The sequence below is a fragment of the Pongo pygmaeus genome, chromosome 13 (assembly GCF_028885625.2).
Source record: "Pongo pygmaeus isolate AG05252 chromosome 13, NHGRI_mPonPyg2-v2.0_pri, whole genome shotgun sequence".
Lineage (NCBI taxonomy): Eukaryota > Metazoa > Chordata > Mammalia > Primates > Hominidae > Pongo > Pongo pygmaeus.
In genome coordinates this window covers 109,826,148-109,842,979 of record NC_072386.2, presented here as the reverse complement: position 1 = coordinate 109,842,979, position 16,832 = coordinate 109,826,148, and the positions used below count along the sequence as shown (strand labels likewise).

General features: G+C 42.1%; 1 protein-coding gene across 2 annotated transcripts in view; it reads left to right on the top strand.

The window, feature by feature from the left end:
* The window catches only part of BRINP1 (BMP/retinoic acid inducible neural specific 1), a 196,990-nt gene that overhangs the window by 115,464 nt on the left and 64,694 nt on the right, over positions 1-16,832 (top strand). For both annotated transcript variants that reach the window (XM_054502297.2, XM_063649867.1), the window contains exons 3-5: positions 5,082-5,272; positions 11,993-12,162; positions 15,438-15,543. In XM_054502297.2, coding sequence (XP_054358272.1) covers positions 5,082-5,272; positions 11,993-12,162; positions 15,438-15,543 — 467 coding nt within the window. The remainder of the gene's footprint in view (positions 1-5,081; positions 5,273-11,992; positions 12,163-15,437; positions 15,544-16,832) is intronic.

The following is a 16,832-nucleotide window of genomic DNA, read 5'->3' as shown; positions in this document are numbered from 1 at the left end:
CTAGCTTTGAATAGATCTGGGTGCTATTGAGCCCTTTTACTTAAGTGTTTTTTGGTAAAGAGTGTAATAATCACAGAATCCTGTGATTATTACAGTCTTTGCTCCAACATCCCTGTAACGGTTGCAGAGCCACATAAACCTGTCTTCAAAATGCTTTTAGCCTGGATTGTCGGCCAGTGAGAACAGAGTTTATAGACTGAAATCTACTATCATAGTTTGATACATAATCATTCATCCTGTGGTCCTTGACAACCTCTCTGCCTTTAGCTCTTATCATTTATATATTACAGGTACACACAGACACACACATCCCTTTCTTTCTAACTGTCCTATCCCCTCTCTTTCACCTCCATTTTTGCACGTGGAGCTCATTGTTCTTTTTGTTCTTTACCATTTTTAAGTGTTCAGTTCCATGGTAATAAATGCATTTATATTGTCTTGTTTTTCCCTTCGTTCCTCCCCAACTATCCTTCCCAGCCTCTGGTAACCATCATTTCACTCTCTATCTTCATGAGGTCCATTTTTCATCTCCCACAAATGAGTGAGATGTGTGATATTTGTCTTTCTGTGCTTAGACTGTTTCACTTAACATGATGGCCTCCAATTCCTTCCATGCTGCTGCAAATGACAGGATTTCATTCCCTTTTATGGCTGAATAATATTCCATTGAGTATGTATACCACATTTTCTTTATCCATTCATCCATTGATTGGCACTTAGTTTGATTCCACATTTTGCCTACTGTAAATAGTGCTGTTATAAGACATGGGCCTATCTATCTCTTTAATAATGTATTTCCATTCTTTTGGGTATATGCCTAGTAGTGGAATTGCTGAATCATATGGTAGTCCTATTTTTAGTTTTTTGAGGAACCTCCATATTGTACATTATAGCTTAATACCTTCCCTAAACAACCGTTTGTCCTCCTTCCCCCAGTGGACCAATTCTTTGGGATAAAAAACTCTGTCCGTGGTGCTGAGCAGGTAGTTAGTGCTTTAGGGTAACATCCCCAGTTACTGAGTTCTCCCCAAGTACCTGACTCTGTGCTCAGCAGGTCGCATACATTTCCTCACTTAGGCCTTACATCCACCCTGTGAGCGATAAACTGGGTACCTGGCATAGGCATCTTTCTGAGTTTCTTTTCAAGGAAGCAACACAGATGGCAGGCCCTGGTCTATCGCTGGTGAACGTCAAAGACTGTGATGGCTGTTTCAAAAAAAGGAATTGAGTCATGCTTTGTAATTTGGTGGTGGGGGCGGCATCATTCTTCTGTATTGGTACTGGTTCTACTATGCTTTTATATTCTACCTCTCAATATTTGCATTAAAAGAGTGATTTAAGAGTCAAGATGCCAGTTTTCTATATTCAGTTCTACCACTCATTAGCTACATGACCTTTAACAGTTACTTAACTTCTTTCTGTGAAATAAATATTAATTTTAAGGAATACGGGTGTGTTCATATGAATAAAGCAACCTAAGGCAGTAAGTTATGAATAAAAGTGATACACACACACACACACGTATAACTATATATATTTTTCTATATACTGATATATGAGTATGTTTATATGCATATATATAACCTCATAATTATATGTATATATAATTTTATAAATTTCTTGGATTAGCTGATAAGGAAATACTCTTTTCCTCAGATATTTGGCATTTCTCATTGCTGTGTATTGATCAATTGCTGGTTAGCAAATTACCTCACAATTCAGTGACTTAAAACAATATTGTCTCACAGTTTCTGTGAGTCAGGAATCTGGACGCCCTGTCTCTGGGTTTGTTACCAGGCTGTAGTCATCTCAAGGCTAGCTTGGGAAGGGTCTGTTTCCTAGCTTAAGCCCATGGTTACTGCCAGGATTCAGTTCCTTGCAAGACCTCATTTCCTCGGAAGCTGTTGGCCGAAGGATTCCCTCGGCTCCTTGCCATGTGGATGTCTCCATAGAGCATCTCACAGCATGGCAGTGAGTGATAGGGAGGGAGGAAGAAAAGACGGACACAGAGCCAGAGAGAGCAGGAGAACCAATGCAAGAAACAGAGAGGGAACAGAGAGCCAGTGGGTGAGGCAGAAAAAGAGACAGAGACAGAGAAAGACATAGAGGGACATAGAGAACCAGAGACACACAGAGAGAGAACACACACAAAATAGACATTGAAGAATTTTGTAACTGAAACATGAAAGTGACACTCCATCACTTTCATATTCTATTAATTAGAAACAAGTCCCTGGGCCCGAGGTCATTAGGACTCAAGCCGCGAGCTGCCGCCACACCTGTAATATTTGTCTCAGCTGGCTGTCAAGGTCTTTCCCCCATCCCCACATCCTGTCAACTACTTGTTCCATCTTGTTGCCTCCCACACGCTCTTTTTCATGCTCCCACTATTTTATTCTGCCCTTCTCATAACATTCTCTGTATCCCTGCTCACCGTTCCTGACTTTTCCTCCCCATGGTTAGTTTTTTTGTTGTTTTTGTGTTTATTTGTTTCTCTTTTACTTTTAGAGACAAGGTCTCACTATGTTGTCCAGGCTGGTTTTGAACTCCTGAGTTCAAGTGATCCTCCTGCCTTGGCCACCTGAGTGGCTGGGGCTACAGGCGTGCACCACCATTCTGGCTGTTTTTGTTTTTAACCACACTTCATTGATCTAAATTCCATGCAAACTTAAAAACTATAGTTCAAACATGACCTCCTCTCTGAAGCTTTCCCTAGAGGCCTGATAAGTTCAGGTTCCTCCTCCCGTGTCCTGTAGTCCTTGATTTATAATAAACTGAAAAGTCTTCCAGACTGTGAGCTTCTTAAGGACAGGGACTGTGACATGTGCATTCCCCTTCTGTGGACATCATATGTTGTCCTTAGTAGGTGTCTTGAAGTGTTCACTGAGTGCAGTTGATTGACTTAAGTACCTACAACAACATGCAAGGTACTCAGTGGACATCAAATTTGAACTATGTCTTGAATTATGGACAGAGATTTCTTACTCAGACACAGACCATGATCTCTGAATCTTGGAAACATATTCTAATGTGAAAGCTTTTTTCAGACCCAGTGTTCTGTGAATCAGGGGTCAGACACCACCGCTAAATTACCAGGGCACATTCCGGCCAGATACCCCCACTGTTCTGCTTCTTCTTTGCCCTGTGTCCCTTTCCTCATTCGTCTCTCCCATCCTGTGGCAGGAGAGAGAGACCTTTTCATTAAACTCTGGTTCCCATCATTTATCTCAGCTGACCTTACAGCCCTCTTGTCTAGTCTGTTTTCCTCAAGGGACCGAGAGCATGTAACTCAGGCAGGTCGGAGAGCTGGTCATTCTGGGGGAGCTGCATCTTTGGTGGGAACTGTGATTGTTACTGAGCAAAAGCGACCTTCACTCAGTCCCTCTAAGTTTTCACTTGTACTCGGTTTGTATGCTCCAAGTTTACTGTATGTGAACTTTTAATGATTTACATGTACATGTCTGGGAACTTGTGAGAAAATAAAGTTATAAAACAATAATTCACATTAAATTAGCACCTTGCAGTTTCCAAAGGTATTTTGCACTCTATGTTTCATGTAATTCCTGCATCAGCAGTAGCAAATAGATAACATTAATTGAATTTTATAGATGAAGAAATGTAGGTCTAGAGAGGGGACAAGATCACAACACATAATTTGCAAGAGGGAGAGCGAGACTTGGACTTCCAAATTTGGTGTTGTTTGGTCTTGAGATCCTGTTATTAGTGAAAGCAAACATGGAAATTCTCCCACATGGTCTTTGGAACATAACTTAATTGCTTTAAAATACTAGGTGCTCAATGAATACATGTTAACATTTTGGATTAAAGTGAGCTCTGGGCTCAATATTTGATTTCTGGATTATCCTAGAACAGTCCTCAGGTTGCTTTGTGCCTTAGGTCCTGTCTACTGTTATACATCCTCCTTCTCACCCTCCCTCCCTCCTTCCCTCCCTCCCTCCTTCCTTCTTTCCTTCCTTCCTTCCTTTCTTCCTTCCTTCTTCCCTCCCTCCCTCTCTGTCTTTCTCTCTCCTTCCTTCCTTCCCTCCCTCTCTTTCTCTCTCCCTTCCTTCCCTCCCTCCCTTTCTTTCTTCCTCTCTCCCTTCCTTCCTTCCTTCCTTCTTCCCTCCCTCCCTCCCTCTCTCTCTCCTTCCTTCCTTCCTTCCCTCCCTTTATCTCTCCCTCTCTCCCTACCTTCTGTCCCTCCCTCCCTCTCTCCCTTCCTTCCTTCCTTCCCTCCCTCCCTTCCTCCCTCCCTTCCTCCCTTCCTCCCTCACTTCCTCCCTTCCTCCCTTCCTCCTTCCCTTCCTCCCTTCCTTCCTTTCTTCCTTCCTTCCTTCCTCCCTCCCTCCCTCCCTCCCTCCCTCCCTCCCTCCCTCCCTCCCTCCCTTCCTTCCTACCTTCCTTCCTTCCTTCCTTCCTTCTTTCCATTTGTTTATTTCTCTGTCTGGCATTATCATGAATCCTGCCATGTAACAGGCACTGAGCTATATACAGGGCTGGGTTAGGGAGTGCCTAAGAAGATTCTATTCTTGTGATGTCATTTACAGTCTAGCAAGAGAGACGGACAGACAACTAGAAGACAATGGAGGACTCGGTCCTGTGATAGGTATCAGAAATGGATAATAATCCCCTGGCATAGGGCTAGTGTGATCATTATATAAGAGCTTAGGCATGATATTCTTGGGGACTATAAAATACCATGAAAATTTTCATCAGTACCTTATCATCATCCATATTATCATCAGATTATTATTTTTATTACTCTTTCTTTTTCCTCAGTCCCTCTACCCAATCCCTAATAAAAGTAACTCCTGATATTTGTCTCTCTGGTGCTCTGTAAACAACTTGAGGACAATGATGTTGTTTATCTAGTTCAATATTCCTGTGATGAGAATAGTACTCAGTAAATATTTGTTGGTTGAAGATGATTGGAAGCTCTAGATCAAAGCATTACTTGACACATATTAAAATTGTAGGCACTTTCCCACTTAAGGAGATGTGCCTGGATGGATGGTTGGGTGGACTTTGGCTTGAGGGCAGTGGTGGTAAGTTGAGGAGTGTTGCTCATTTCTCCTGCCCAGGGAATTTGCCCGTTGGAAGGTGAGGAACACAGCCATCGAGAGGAGAGATCTGGTCCGCCATCCAGTGCCCCTCATGCCGGAGTTTCAAAGGAGCATCCGCCTGCTTGGCAGGAGACCCACCACTCAGCAGTTCATCGATACCATCATCAAAAAGTACGGCACCCACCTGCTCATCTCAGCCACATTGGGAGGTAGGTCAGCAGCCACTGGGCCAGAGCCTTCTCATGACTTTGGATTTGGGATGGAAGGGAGAGTGGGATGTCTTAACAGCAAAGCCTTCTTAGCTTCTCTGCCATTCTACATCACACAAAAGCATTTATAGCCAGGTAAGCCCAATTGTCTTGGCTGTTGTGATCATATCCGAGGAGGTGATTCAGTTCTATGGGACAGTGTAATTTGAGAGTTTACTAAATTTTCTGAAAATATGGCTTAACCTTGGAATTGGCTCCACTTGTTAGAAATGCCTAATCTGATCATTTTCTCAGTTCCTTTGGTCTAATCTGGGAAAATAATTAAATTTCAGATATTGTTTAGGGAATATGCTTTGTTTATTTAAGTCTACTTTAGAGACTGATAAATCGAGGTTATCATTTTACAAAGAGGCTATCATTTGTAACTCCTGTGGGCTTAGAGTAGGTTAATAGGAAAGCAGATTAATTGTTCCACCCCGCTCAGCCTTACCTATCCCTCCCCATCAGGGCCAGTCAGTTTTTGAGTGATCAAGGGTAAGAGGGCTGGATAAGGAGAGGAAATAAATGCAAAGACAATGAATGGAAAATAGTACAGACTAGTGCCTTTAGACACTTGTGGATCTTGCCTGAATGCATCATTTAATATTATGAGCAATCCCTTAGGCACCAGTTTTGCCACAGTGACTGGATTCACTGAACTTTGAGGAAGCCCCTTTAGTGATAGAGCACTGTGCCACATACTCACAAAGTCGCCGGCTGCATTTAGGTATGGCCCATGCCCACTAGGAGAGATTGGCATATTGATACAGACAGGGTGGACTGAGGTATAATTATAACAGGGGATCTTCTCCTTCAGAGACATGTTGAGCACTACCAACTGGAGTGGTCAGTACAGACTTCCTGGAGGAAGTGACAGTTTTGTTCACCAGGAGCTGGTTAAGTAAAGGGAGGTGGCAGAGCTTTCTAGGCTCAGCATACAATGTAGGAAGACCCGATTCATAATGTGGGGAATGTGGTGGAGAGATTGGTTAGGCAAATTTATTCATTCCGACAATAATATTATCCACTACTTAACAGTTATTTGCCATATAGCAGACATTGTACATTGTCTTTAGCCCTCAAAACTGCACATGATGTCATATTACGTCCATTTTATAAATAAGGAAGCTGAGACCCAGAAGAAGTACAGCTAGTAAGTGATAAAGCTAAGTTTTTAACTGTTTTCCATGCACAAAGCCTGCATTCTGTTTTTGATCCAATGTCAGTCATCTCTTTTTTTTTTTTTTTGAGACAGAGTCTCGCTTTGTCACCCAGGCTGGAGTGCAGTAGTGGCGCGATCTCGGCTCACTGCAAGCTCCGCCTCCTGGGTTCACGCCATTCTCCTGCCTCAGCCTGCCAAGCAGCTGGGACTACAGGCCCCCACCACCTTGCCCGGCTAATTTTTTGTATTTTTTTTTTAGTAGAGACGGGGTTTCACCGTGTTAGACAGGATGGTCTCGATCTCCTGACCTTGTGATCCACCCGTCTCGGCCTCCCAGAGTGCTGGGATTACAGGTGTGAGCCACCGCGCCTGGCTGTCAGTCATCTCTTTAACCAACTCACTTCCCCACCAACCCAATACCCACTCCACCAACCAACCAACCAGCATGTGTTAGCTGTCTGTTGCCAGTTAGATATTAAGTAGGACTTTGAATATTAAATCATTAGTGTAAATTCTATTCTGTTGTAAAGTAAAAATGAATTCATTTCTACATTAAGTGTAGCATTAACCTAAGCTCTTTTCTTTGGACATCCCCCCCTCCATTTCACTTGGGGGGAAAAAAGGCATTGAGACCAATTCAATTCTTCCATTAAAAGCTGTGCTCTTTCATGTCTGAGTTCCTGGAAACCCCAAGTAACCAAGACCTTTCTTCCTCAATGAAATATATTTTTAATTTCTCTGAGGCAAGGTGGTGAATTATTCACAGAGCCTTGTTCGTCTCCTATTTTTACAACACAACATTTTAAAATATGCAAAGCTTTGGATTGAGATCTGGTGTTGGACAGCAGGCCCTAAATGTTCCCTCAGCCCTCAGTGTGGAGGAGTAGAGAGAGGGAAGGCAAAGAGGTTTACTGTTGATTGAACACTATGTGCCATAAATGATGCAAAGCTCTTCCTACATCATCACTTCATTCATTCACTTATGGAAAACATGTTTTTTAAGAGCCTCCTCTGCAGTATGAGAGAAAGGAGGTGGGAAGTTGTAGGGAATGAAAGAGCAGGCTCTAGAGTTTGATCACCTGGCTTCTAGTCCTGCCTCTGGCTGTTCACCAGCTTAGTGTCACTGTATTAGTCAGGGTTCTCTAGAGCGACAGAACTAATAGGATAGATGTATATATAAAGGGAATTTATTCAGGAATATTGACTCACACAATCACAAGGTCCCATAATAGGTCATCTGCAAGCTGAGGAGCAAGGAAGCAAGTCCGAGTCCCAAAGCTGAAGAACCTGGAGTCCGATGTTCAAGGAGAGGAAACATCCAGCAGGGGAAAAAGATGTAGCCTGGGAGGCTAAGCCAGTCTAGTCTTTTCACATTCTGCCTGCTTTCGTTCTAGCCACGGTGGCAGCTGATTAGATTGTACCCACACGGATTATGGGTGGGTCTGCCTTTCCCAGTCCACTGACTCAAATGTTAATCTCCTTTGGCAACACCCTCACAGACACACCCAGGAACAATACTTTGCATCCTTCAATCCAATGAAGTTGACACTCAGTATTAACCATCACAGTCACCTTGGCAAGTAACTCGATCCTCTAAGCCTCAGTTTCCTCTTTCGTAAATAGTTACAATAATAGTCCTTCATGCATATTGAAAAAATTAAATAAAATTATCTATTGAAAGTGCTTAGCACACTGTCTGACACTTAACAAATTGTTGCTATGTTACTATTCTTGTTCTTACTATTATTGTTATTACTTAATGGGGCTAAGAAACTTGGGAATCCAGATTAAGACCCAATTCTGCTACTCACTAGATGAGTAGGAGACACTGAGAAATTCACTTTTCTGTCTGAATATAAATTTCTTTATCTATAAACAAGGAGGTGCAAATAATTTTATTCACTATAATTTTTTTCTAAGACCACTGTGTTCATTGAGAAAAAATGCTTTGATAAACTCTTTGACGTGTCAGGTAAGTTCACAAGGGGATAATCAAATACTAAAAGATGCTTCTTAACCTGTCACCTATGAGACAAATAAATGTGTTTGTTTCGCTCTTTAGGAAGAGGAAAGAGGAAGGGAAGGCTATGGGAATGGAGAAGCAGAGGTGATGGGAGGGCCAACAAATAAGAGATTTCCATGGGATCTCCAGGTTTTTGGTGAAATCTGTTAAACTAATAAAATACATCATGTGAATACTCTTATGAAGGGGGGTGAAGGGAAAAACACACAAGAAAACAAGCATAGAAATTTTCCTTAGTCCCCCTGATGACCATATCTTGGGGCTGAAGGAACCACCTTGGAGACTGGGTGCCTGTGTGACATGTGTGATTAAGCTTGGATGTATGACTATGTGTGCATGGAAGTACATCTGTGTAAACAGATGTGCACAAATGCCTACCTGTATAGACAGATGTTCACAAAGCCTATTCCTGCTTAGATATAAGTTAATTTATACATGAGCATGTATTCATGCACATTGCACACACGTGTACACATCACTCACATATATATGATTGCAACATGTGTGTGTGTGTGTGTGTGAACTTGCACATGTATATGAGCATGTGTATTGCATGGATGTCTTTTTATACATGAGGGCTCATCTTTTTTGTTTATTTGTATATTCATTATTTCCCTCCCTGCATTTTGGGAGAAGTCCCCTTTACTAAGAGGAAGGCTGAGAATAAAATCCCAGGGGCTCAGAAGGAAAGGAAGAGTTATGTCCCAGAGGGCTAAAGTCCAGACACCTCATCTCCTATCTGGGAGCAAAATCTCCTATTGACTCAAAAAGTAATAGGATCAGCTTCCACTCTTCCTCATTCCCTTTGAGAGTCCCCTTTTCTTCACCTCTGAGACAAGGTGCTGCAGAGTGAGGCGAAGTCTCCTGGAGAACAGAAAAACTCAGAAAAGGCCTATGTAGGGTGAAAAGGCAATTTGCAGGAATGCCCAAGGGGGAAAGCAATTCTAAACAGAACATTCTCTTAATAAACAAGAAATTAAGCCTTAATAATGCAGCAAGAAGCCCATTAACCCCTCTTGATCTAAAGGTTTGCTTCTGCCAGTTCTCAGTCCAGAGGGAACCAGGCTTGTTTCACCTTCTTCACAGGCCCCTAAGAGAGCCTGAGCTGACACATGGAACATTTATTTCCTCTGCCTCGTGGCTCAAACTCTTAGCATATTCACTTGTTTAACTTTTGCCTTTCCACTCAGCTGTCTGTTCATCTATACACCCATCCACTCATCTATCTATCTATCTACTTATCCATCAACTGATAACTGAACATCTATTCTTCATCAGACCCTAGGATAAGCATTGGAACATTAGAAAGATGAATTGGGTGGAGTCCTTCTTCCCCTGCTCCACTTCCTATGGCCCCCGGAACTCAAAGTCTAATTGGATATAGCATCAGTTTTAAGCCAAATCTATTCAGGTTGCTGTGGGGGCCAAAGGATAGACAATCATGTATTACTACATAACAGTAAAGCTTCTGGGGAAACTGCAAACGCAAGTGCTTTACCATGAACTCAACTCAAGCCTTGGCCTGTAAAACCTGAGAGTTATTCATCTAGTTCAGGTAAGGAGTGAAGGACTAAGGGAAGGCATCCCAGAAGTGATGTCTTCGGTGATACCTGAAGGATGACTATAAGTTAGCCGGGAGAAAAACAGAAAAATAGAAGTCCTAACAACGAGGGGAAATGGGGCACATTTGTACAGGGTAGAGCAAACACAGAGAGCAGCAAAAGTTATAGCTGGGGTGCCCAGATCATCCAGGCCTTGTGGTCCACATTATCTACAGGATGCAGGTGCCCACCCTTTCTCTGGTCTGCGTTGCATTCTGTACACTCCCCTACCTTGGCTATTCACCTGGTATATTAAAATGATCTCCTATGACTCTGTATCCCTAGACCAGCACTAGCCAATAGATATATGATGTCACCCCAGGTGTGAGTCACATAAGCTCCTTTTAAATTTTCTTGCAGCTACACTGAAAAAGACAAAAAGGAGAAATCACTTGAGAAAAAAAGGACAAATCAATTGAACAAACATTTTTACACGGTTGGTGGGAATGTAAGTTAGTTCAACCATTGTAGAAGAGAGTGTGGTGATTCCTCAGAGATCTAGAATGAGAAATACCATTTGTCCCAACAGTCCCATTACTGAGCATGTATCAAAAGGAATATAAGTCATTCTATTACAAAGATGCATGCACACATATGTTCATTGCAGCACTATTCACAATAGCAAAGACATAGAATCAACTCAAATGCCCATCAATGATAGACTGGATAAAGAAAATGTGGTACATATATACCATGGAATACTATGCAGCCCGAAAAAAGAATGAGATCATATCCTTTGCAGGGACATGTATGGAGCTGGAAGCCATTATCCTCACCAATCTAAGGCAGGAACAGAGAACAAAACACCACATGTTCTCACTTAGAGCTGAACGATGAGAACACATGGACACAGGGAGGGCAACAACACACACTGGGTCCTGTCAGAGGGTTAGGGTGGGGGAGCGTTAGGAAAAATAGCTAATGCATGCTGGGTTTAACACTTAGGTGATGGGTTTATAGGTGCAGCAAACCACCATGGCACATGTTTGTTTACCTATGTAACAAAACTGCACATCCTGCACATGTACCCCAGAACTTAAAAAAAAAGTTTGCACCAGTTTCTGATAACGTAGCTTCAGGTTTTCAACTGTTTACCAAATAAAGCATCTTAGAATGAAAAAAAAAAAAGAAAAAATAAACATGCCCTTGTTCACAAAGTTGATAGCAGAGGCAGCTCCCTGGAGCTTCCTTTCTGGAGTTCTGGAGAAACAGTTCTTTATCGAAATTAAAAGTCATCATAGTTTAGCAGTGTTACTGATCTATGTGTGTGTGTCTAAGAAAAACTTCATAGAAGAAGATGTATAAATTTTTATATTTGCATCTACATTTATTTAAACATGTCTGTCATTCATCCATTTGCTTCCATCCAAATATCTATCTTTCTAGCTATCCACCATTCATTTATCTATTAAGAAAAGATCAGGGGGAGGGGAAAGAGAAAAAGGAAAGGAGAAAGAAATGAAGGAAGGAGAGACGGGAGAGTAGAGGAAAAGGAGGAACTGCGTGATAATGAGGAGACAAAGGAGGAGGAGAAAAGAATGAGAAGAGAATGTCTATGCCACATGTGCCATTGTATAGAAGAGACTGAACTTTCTTGAAAGAGGGGAAGAGGGTTTTGTTATAAGATGATGCTGGTGAGAAGCATGAAGTCAATTATTAGGGGCTGGACTTTGTTGTTGGGGGTTTTTTTAATGATCCTTGTCCTAATGAAGCCTGGTGTTTACAGCCACCTCTAGACAGTTTATTTTCATTGTGCCTTTGATTTTTAGAGGCAGAAGGAAATGTGGGCCACATTGGTTGGAGATTTAAGGCTGTTTTCAGCATCCAGGTCCCATACCTGTCCTCTCACATGAAAGAGCGACAAACCTTCTTATCTACTTTTCTTTCCCATCCAGGGGAGGAGGCTTTGACCATGTATATGGACAAAAGTCGCCTCGACAGGAAGTCAGGGAATGCCACTCAAAGTGTTGAAGCTCTGCACCAGCTTGCATCATCCTACTTTGTTGACCGTGATGGCACCATGAGGAGGCTTCATGAGATCCAGATATCAACTGGAGCAATCAAGGTACAGCTTCGGGGTGGATTTGGGTGACAGGTTCTCAATACAACAGCACTGCAATGCAGGCATTCTGAGAGTGGATGGACAGATGTAATTTCTGGGTTCATAACCATGTAGCTCGTGATGCCCTCTGCCAGCTGCTTTGACTGATATTGTCACATACCCTGTAATTAATATCAGTGTGCACTGTCATTCCAGTGGCCATATGTACTGATTTGCTAGAGTATTCTGGCTATAGTCATGGCATAACTATCAACAGTTCTCTCATTCAGTCTTCTGTATGGAGATTATCAGATCCCCTTTCTAGAGAAGAAACAGAGACTACGAAGAGGTAAATGATTTTCCCGAGGTCTCAGAGATAGCAGCGATTAGATTACTGATGCCTAGCTCAGCAATATTTTAAACATCTATGTTTTTTATTCTTTCCTCCCCACTCACCATTTTACAGATGGGAAAACTGAGGCTAAAGGTTTAAAGCCTTTTTCTGAGGGTTACGCAGTTAGAGAATATCTTAACAGGGACTAGAACTCTGCTCTCAAGACCAGCGGTCAGCAAAAGTTTTCTGTACAAAACCAAACAATAATTATTTTAGGCATGGTGGGCTGTATGGCCTGTGTTGCTATTACTCAACTCTGCTGTTGTAGCATAAAAGCAGCCATAGATGATATAAAAACAAATGGGCATGGCTGTATTCCAATATGACTATATTTACCGAAACAGGCACTCTGTGGTTTGCTGATCTAGGCTCGTCTACACCAGCACCGTCCAGTAGTACCTTCTAAGATGGTGGAAAGGCCCTGTATCTGTGCTAGCCGAGATAGTAGCCACTAGTCACCTGGGGTTATTGAACACCTAAAATATGGCTACCAAGGAGTTCATTGTTTAAGTTTATTCCATTTTAGCTAATTAAAAATTAAATGGTCACATTGAGAAAAGCAGCCCTGGACTTTCAATTCAGTGCTTAGAGCACAGGAACTTTAACAAGATTCCATTTTAAACACAACAAATTCAGACAGCCTCTATAAAGAGAATGTGGGAGGACATCCTCGACATAAAATGTTTGCTCTTCTGAGGGTTTCAGTGCAGATGTTTCCATCTCAAATATTCTTTAACCAGATTATGCCTGCATTTTACATCTCAGTCTTTACTCTAATTTCTTCTAAAGAAAATGCAGACCTAGCCTTATATTAAGACTTTCCAAGATATCTGTAGGGAAAAAGGGTGAGGATAAGGCCAAGGGGTCTTACCCTGCCAAGGCTGGCCGATGAGTCAGAAATTGACTAAGGAGAGAGAAAAGTGTGGGAGGGAGAGAGTTACTGAGGAGGGAGGTAGTAAGGACAGAAATAAATCAGACTGACAAACAAAGGGCCGGTTTATCCGAAAAGAATCGCCTATATTTGGGAGATTATGTTGTTAGGGAACTCAGCGCAGAGAGACGGATCTTTATGAAGCCATCGGAGTCAGAGTGCCGCAGAGGCCTGGTTTTCATTATCACCAAATGGTTCTCTCTCCGCTGGATGGGATGCGGAATTGAGATATTGAAGCTCTGTTAGAAGATAATCCTCTTTTGTGTATCCTAGAAGTGCAGTCTGCCTCCATAGGAGGAATTTCTCAGAGAAATTGCAGAGGCCACTCAAGAAACCATTTCTTATGGTAGGCACTATCTTCTGCACTTAATTTGGCCCTTGGATTTTTCATGCATTTCTTGCCACTACCTCAAGACCGAGCTGTCTAAAACTTGTCTCACTATTGGGTCTGTTTTTGTTGTCGTTGTTGTCTTTTTGAGATGGAGACTCGCTCTGTTACCTAGGCTGGAGTGCAATGGCGCGATCTCGGCTCACTGCAACCTCCAATTCCCGGTTTCAAGCGATTCTTCTGTCTCAGCCTCCCAAATAGCTGGGACTACAGGTGTACGCCACCACGCCCAGCTAATTTTTGTATTTTTAGTAGAGATGGGGTTTCACCATGTTGGCCAGGATGGTCTCGATCTCTTGACCTTGTAATCCACCCACTTCGGCCTCCCAAAGTGCTGGGATTACAGTCATGAGCCACTGCAGCTGGCCTGGGTCTGTTTAAGACCAGCCACTAACCCGGGTGCAGAAGTTTTGCCCATTCACCGTTCTCCCCAGCAGAGGTATCTTTAGGAAAATAAATTGGTAAGTTTAACTCTCTCTCAATAATAAATATGTTATTTTGTATATAAAAATAAATTATTTGTAAAACAAAACGAAAAATACAAAACCTAATTATTCCCCATTTACTAAATATGACTGCACCCGAAGTGCTAAACCCTTCAAAAATATAATCTCTTGACCCTATTTTGGTGACTAATAGCATTACTAACATTTTATAGATGGGGAAGTTGAGGCTTAGAAAGAGAAAGTTACTGATCCAAGGTTTCACAGCTGGAAAAGGGCAGAGAAGGTGCATGTAGCTGCCTCCCAAGTCATTGTTCCCTACAATGGATGCTGTGTTTTTATAGCTGAATGCAAATTTCAAAACAACCCTAAATAATGGGAAGCAAAGGCTAAATAAATGAAGAGGCTTCTTTTCATACTAAGCCATTCTTAGTTCAAGGTTATCTTTTTGAATAGCTGTTCCTCTCTTACCCACTACCTCAAGTCTTTCTAAGACAATGTTTTGGAAATGCACATCCACAGGATTGGGTCATTTTCTCCTGTGGCAGCACAGTGCTTCTTGCTAAAACTTCTTTAGGAAAATGGGCATCGTTTTCTTGTTCTTGCCTAATAATAGCGTATATGTACTCATTATAACTTATAGAGCCATTTTGTAATAAGGTACCCAATATGGAACACATGCCATGTGCCAGGCGTTTAGACCCATCGTACCTGGTCTCACAACCTCTCTGGAAGAGATTTACTAGCTTTGATTTGCAGATACTTAGAGAAGTTATCTAAGGTCCCAGGGTAAATACATGGCCTAGGCAGGATTTAACACTATTTTTTCTGATTCCAAAGCCAATGCTTTTGAAATATAGTGTGTCAACTTATAAGTTCATGTCTACTTGCAGCCACCGTGTGAAGTGAGAACCAGTGGTAGGAACAGGCATGCACTCTGTGTGCTTGACCACCCTCCTTACCTGTCTACTCAGTGACAGCTGTGCTTGGTCCCAGACACAAGCACGGAGCTCAGAAAGTGACCATTGACTCAAACCAGGAGGCCTTTTCTGCTGGCTTTGCTCTGCTGGGGCATGACTCTTTGGGGTATGTCCTAGACAAGGACTGCTGTCTCACACCTATCTTATTTGATATCTACTGCAGGTCACAGAGACACGCACTGGGCCTCTGGGCTGTAACAGCTATGACAATCTGGACTCTGTGAGTTCCGTCCTTCTGCAAAGCACGGAGAGCAAACTGCACCTTCGAGGTAGGAAGGCAGTGGAAAAAGTGGGGTCAGTTGGGGGAAACATCATGGATGTGATATGTGGGAGAGGGGATCAGGAGGGATGGAGTGAAGGGAGAATAAAGAAGAGGAAGCATAGAAAATCTAATGAAAACTGCAAATATGGAAATTAGACAGTTATGATACCATGTATACATATATGTTTAGAATTTTAACATATGCAGGACATTAAATTCATGATTATTAATTAATTTTCAGATAGTAAGGAAATGTGAGCTTTAATTAATTTGTATTTATAAATCTCTATATTTCTTTGGTGTCTGTATATGTCAAGTTTACGTTTGGGGCTCCATATACATTCTTTTAAAGAAAATATATCCTTTAAAATAGTAATTTCATCCTTATTAATTCACATCATAAAAAGGAGAGGAGATTGCAGTGAAAAGTTGGACAAGGCTTTAAGTACACATAGCACTGTTTTTAAAAAGTATAATGTATTATATCAAAAAAAGTGAGGATTTTAATTTTTCACATGTGAAGACTAAGTGAATTATATTGCATTAATACAACATAATATTAAACTGGTACTGATGTTTATAAAGAATTTCCAATAATATGTAAAAATTATTTGATATAATGTTAATAAATAAAAGGTTTCTGATGGAATGGATGGCATGATCTTAATAATTTAAAGAGATAAATAAAAATAGGCCAGGTGCAGTGGCTCACACCTGTAATCCCAGCACTTTGGGAGGCCTAGGTGGGTGGATCACAAGGTCAGCAGTTTAAGACCAGCCTGGCCAATATGGTGAAGCCCAGTCTCTACTAAAAATACAAAAATTAGCTGGGCGCCGTGGTGTGTGCCTATAGTCCGAGCTATTCGGGAGGATGAGGTAGGAGAATCGTTTGAACCCAGGAGGCAGAAATTGCAGTGAACCGAGGTCGCGCCACTGCACTCCAGCCTAGGGGACAGAGCAAGATTCTGTCTCAGTAATAATAATAATAATGGCCGGGCGCGGTGGCTCACGCCTGTAATCCCAGCACTTTGGGAGGCTGAGGCGGGCGGATCACGAGGTCAGGAGATCGAGACCATCCTGGCTAACACGGTGAAACCCCATCTCTACTAAAAATACAGAAAGTTAGCCGAGCGTGGTGGCAGGCGCCTGTAGTCCCAGCTACTCGGGAGGCTGAGGCGGGAGAATGGCGTGAACCTGGGAGGTGGAGCTTGCAGTGAGCCAAGATCAAGATCGCGCACCACTGCACTCCAGCCTGGGCAACAGAGCAAGACTCTGCCTCAAAATAATAATAATAAT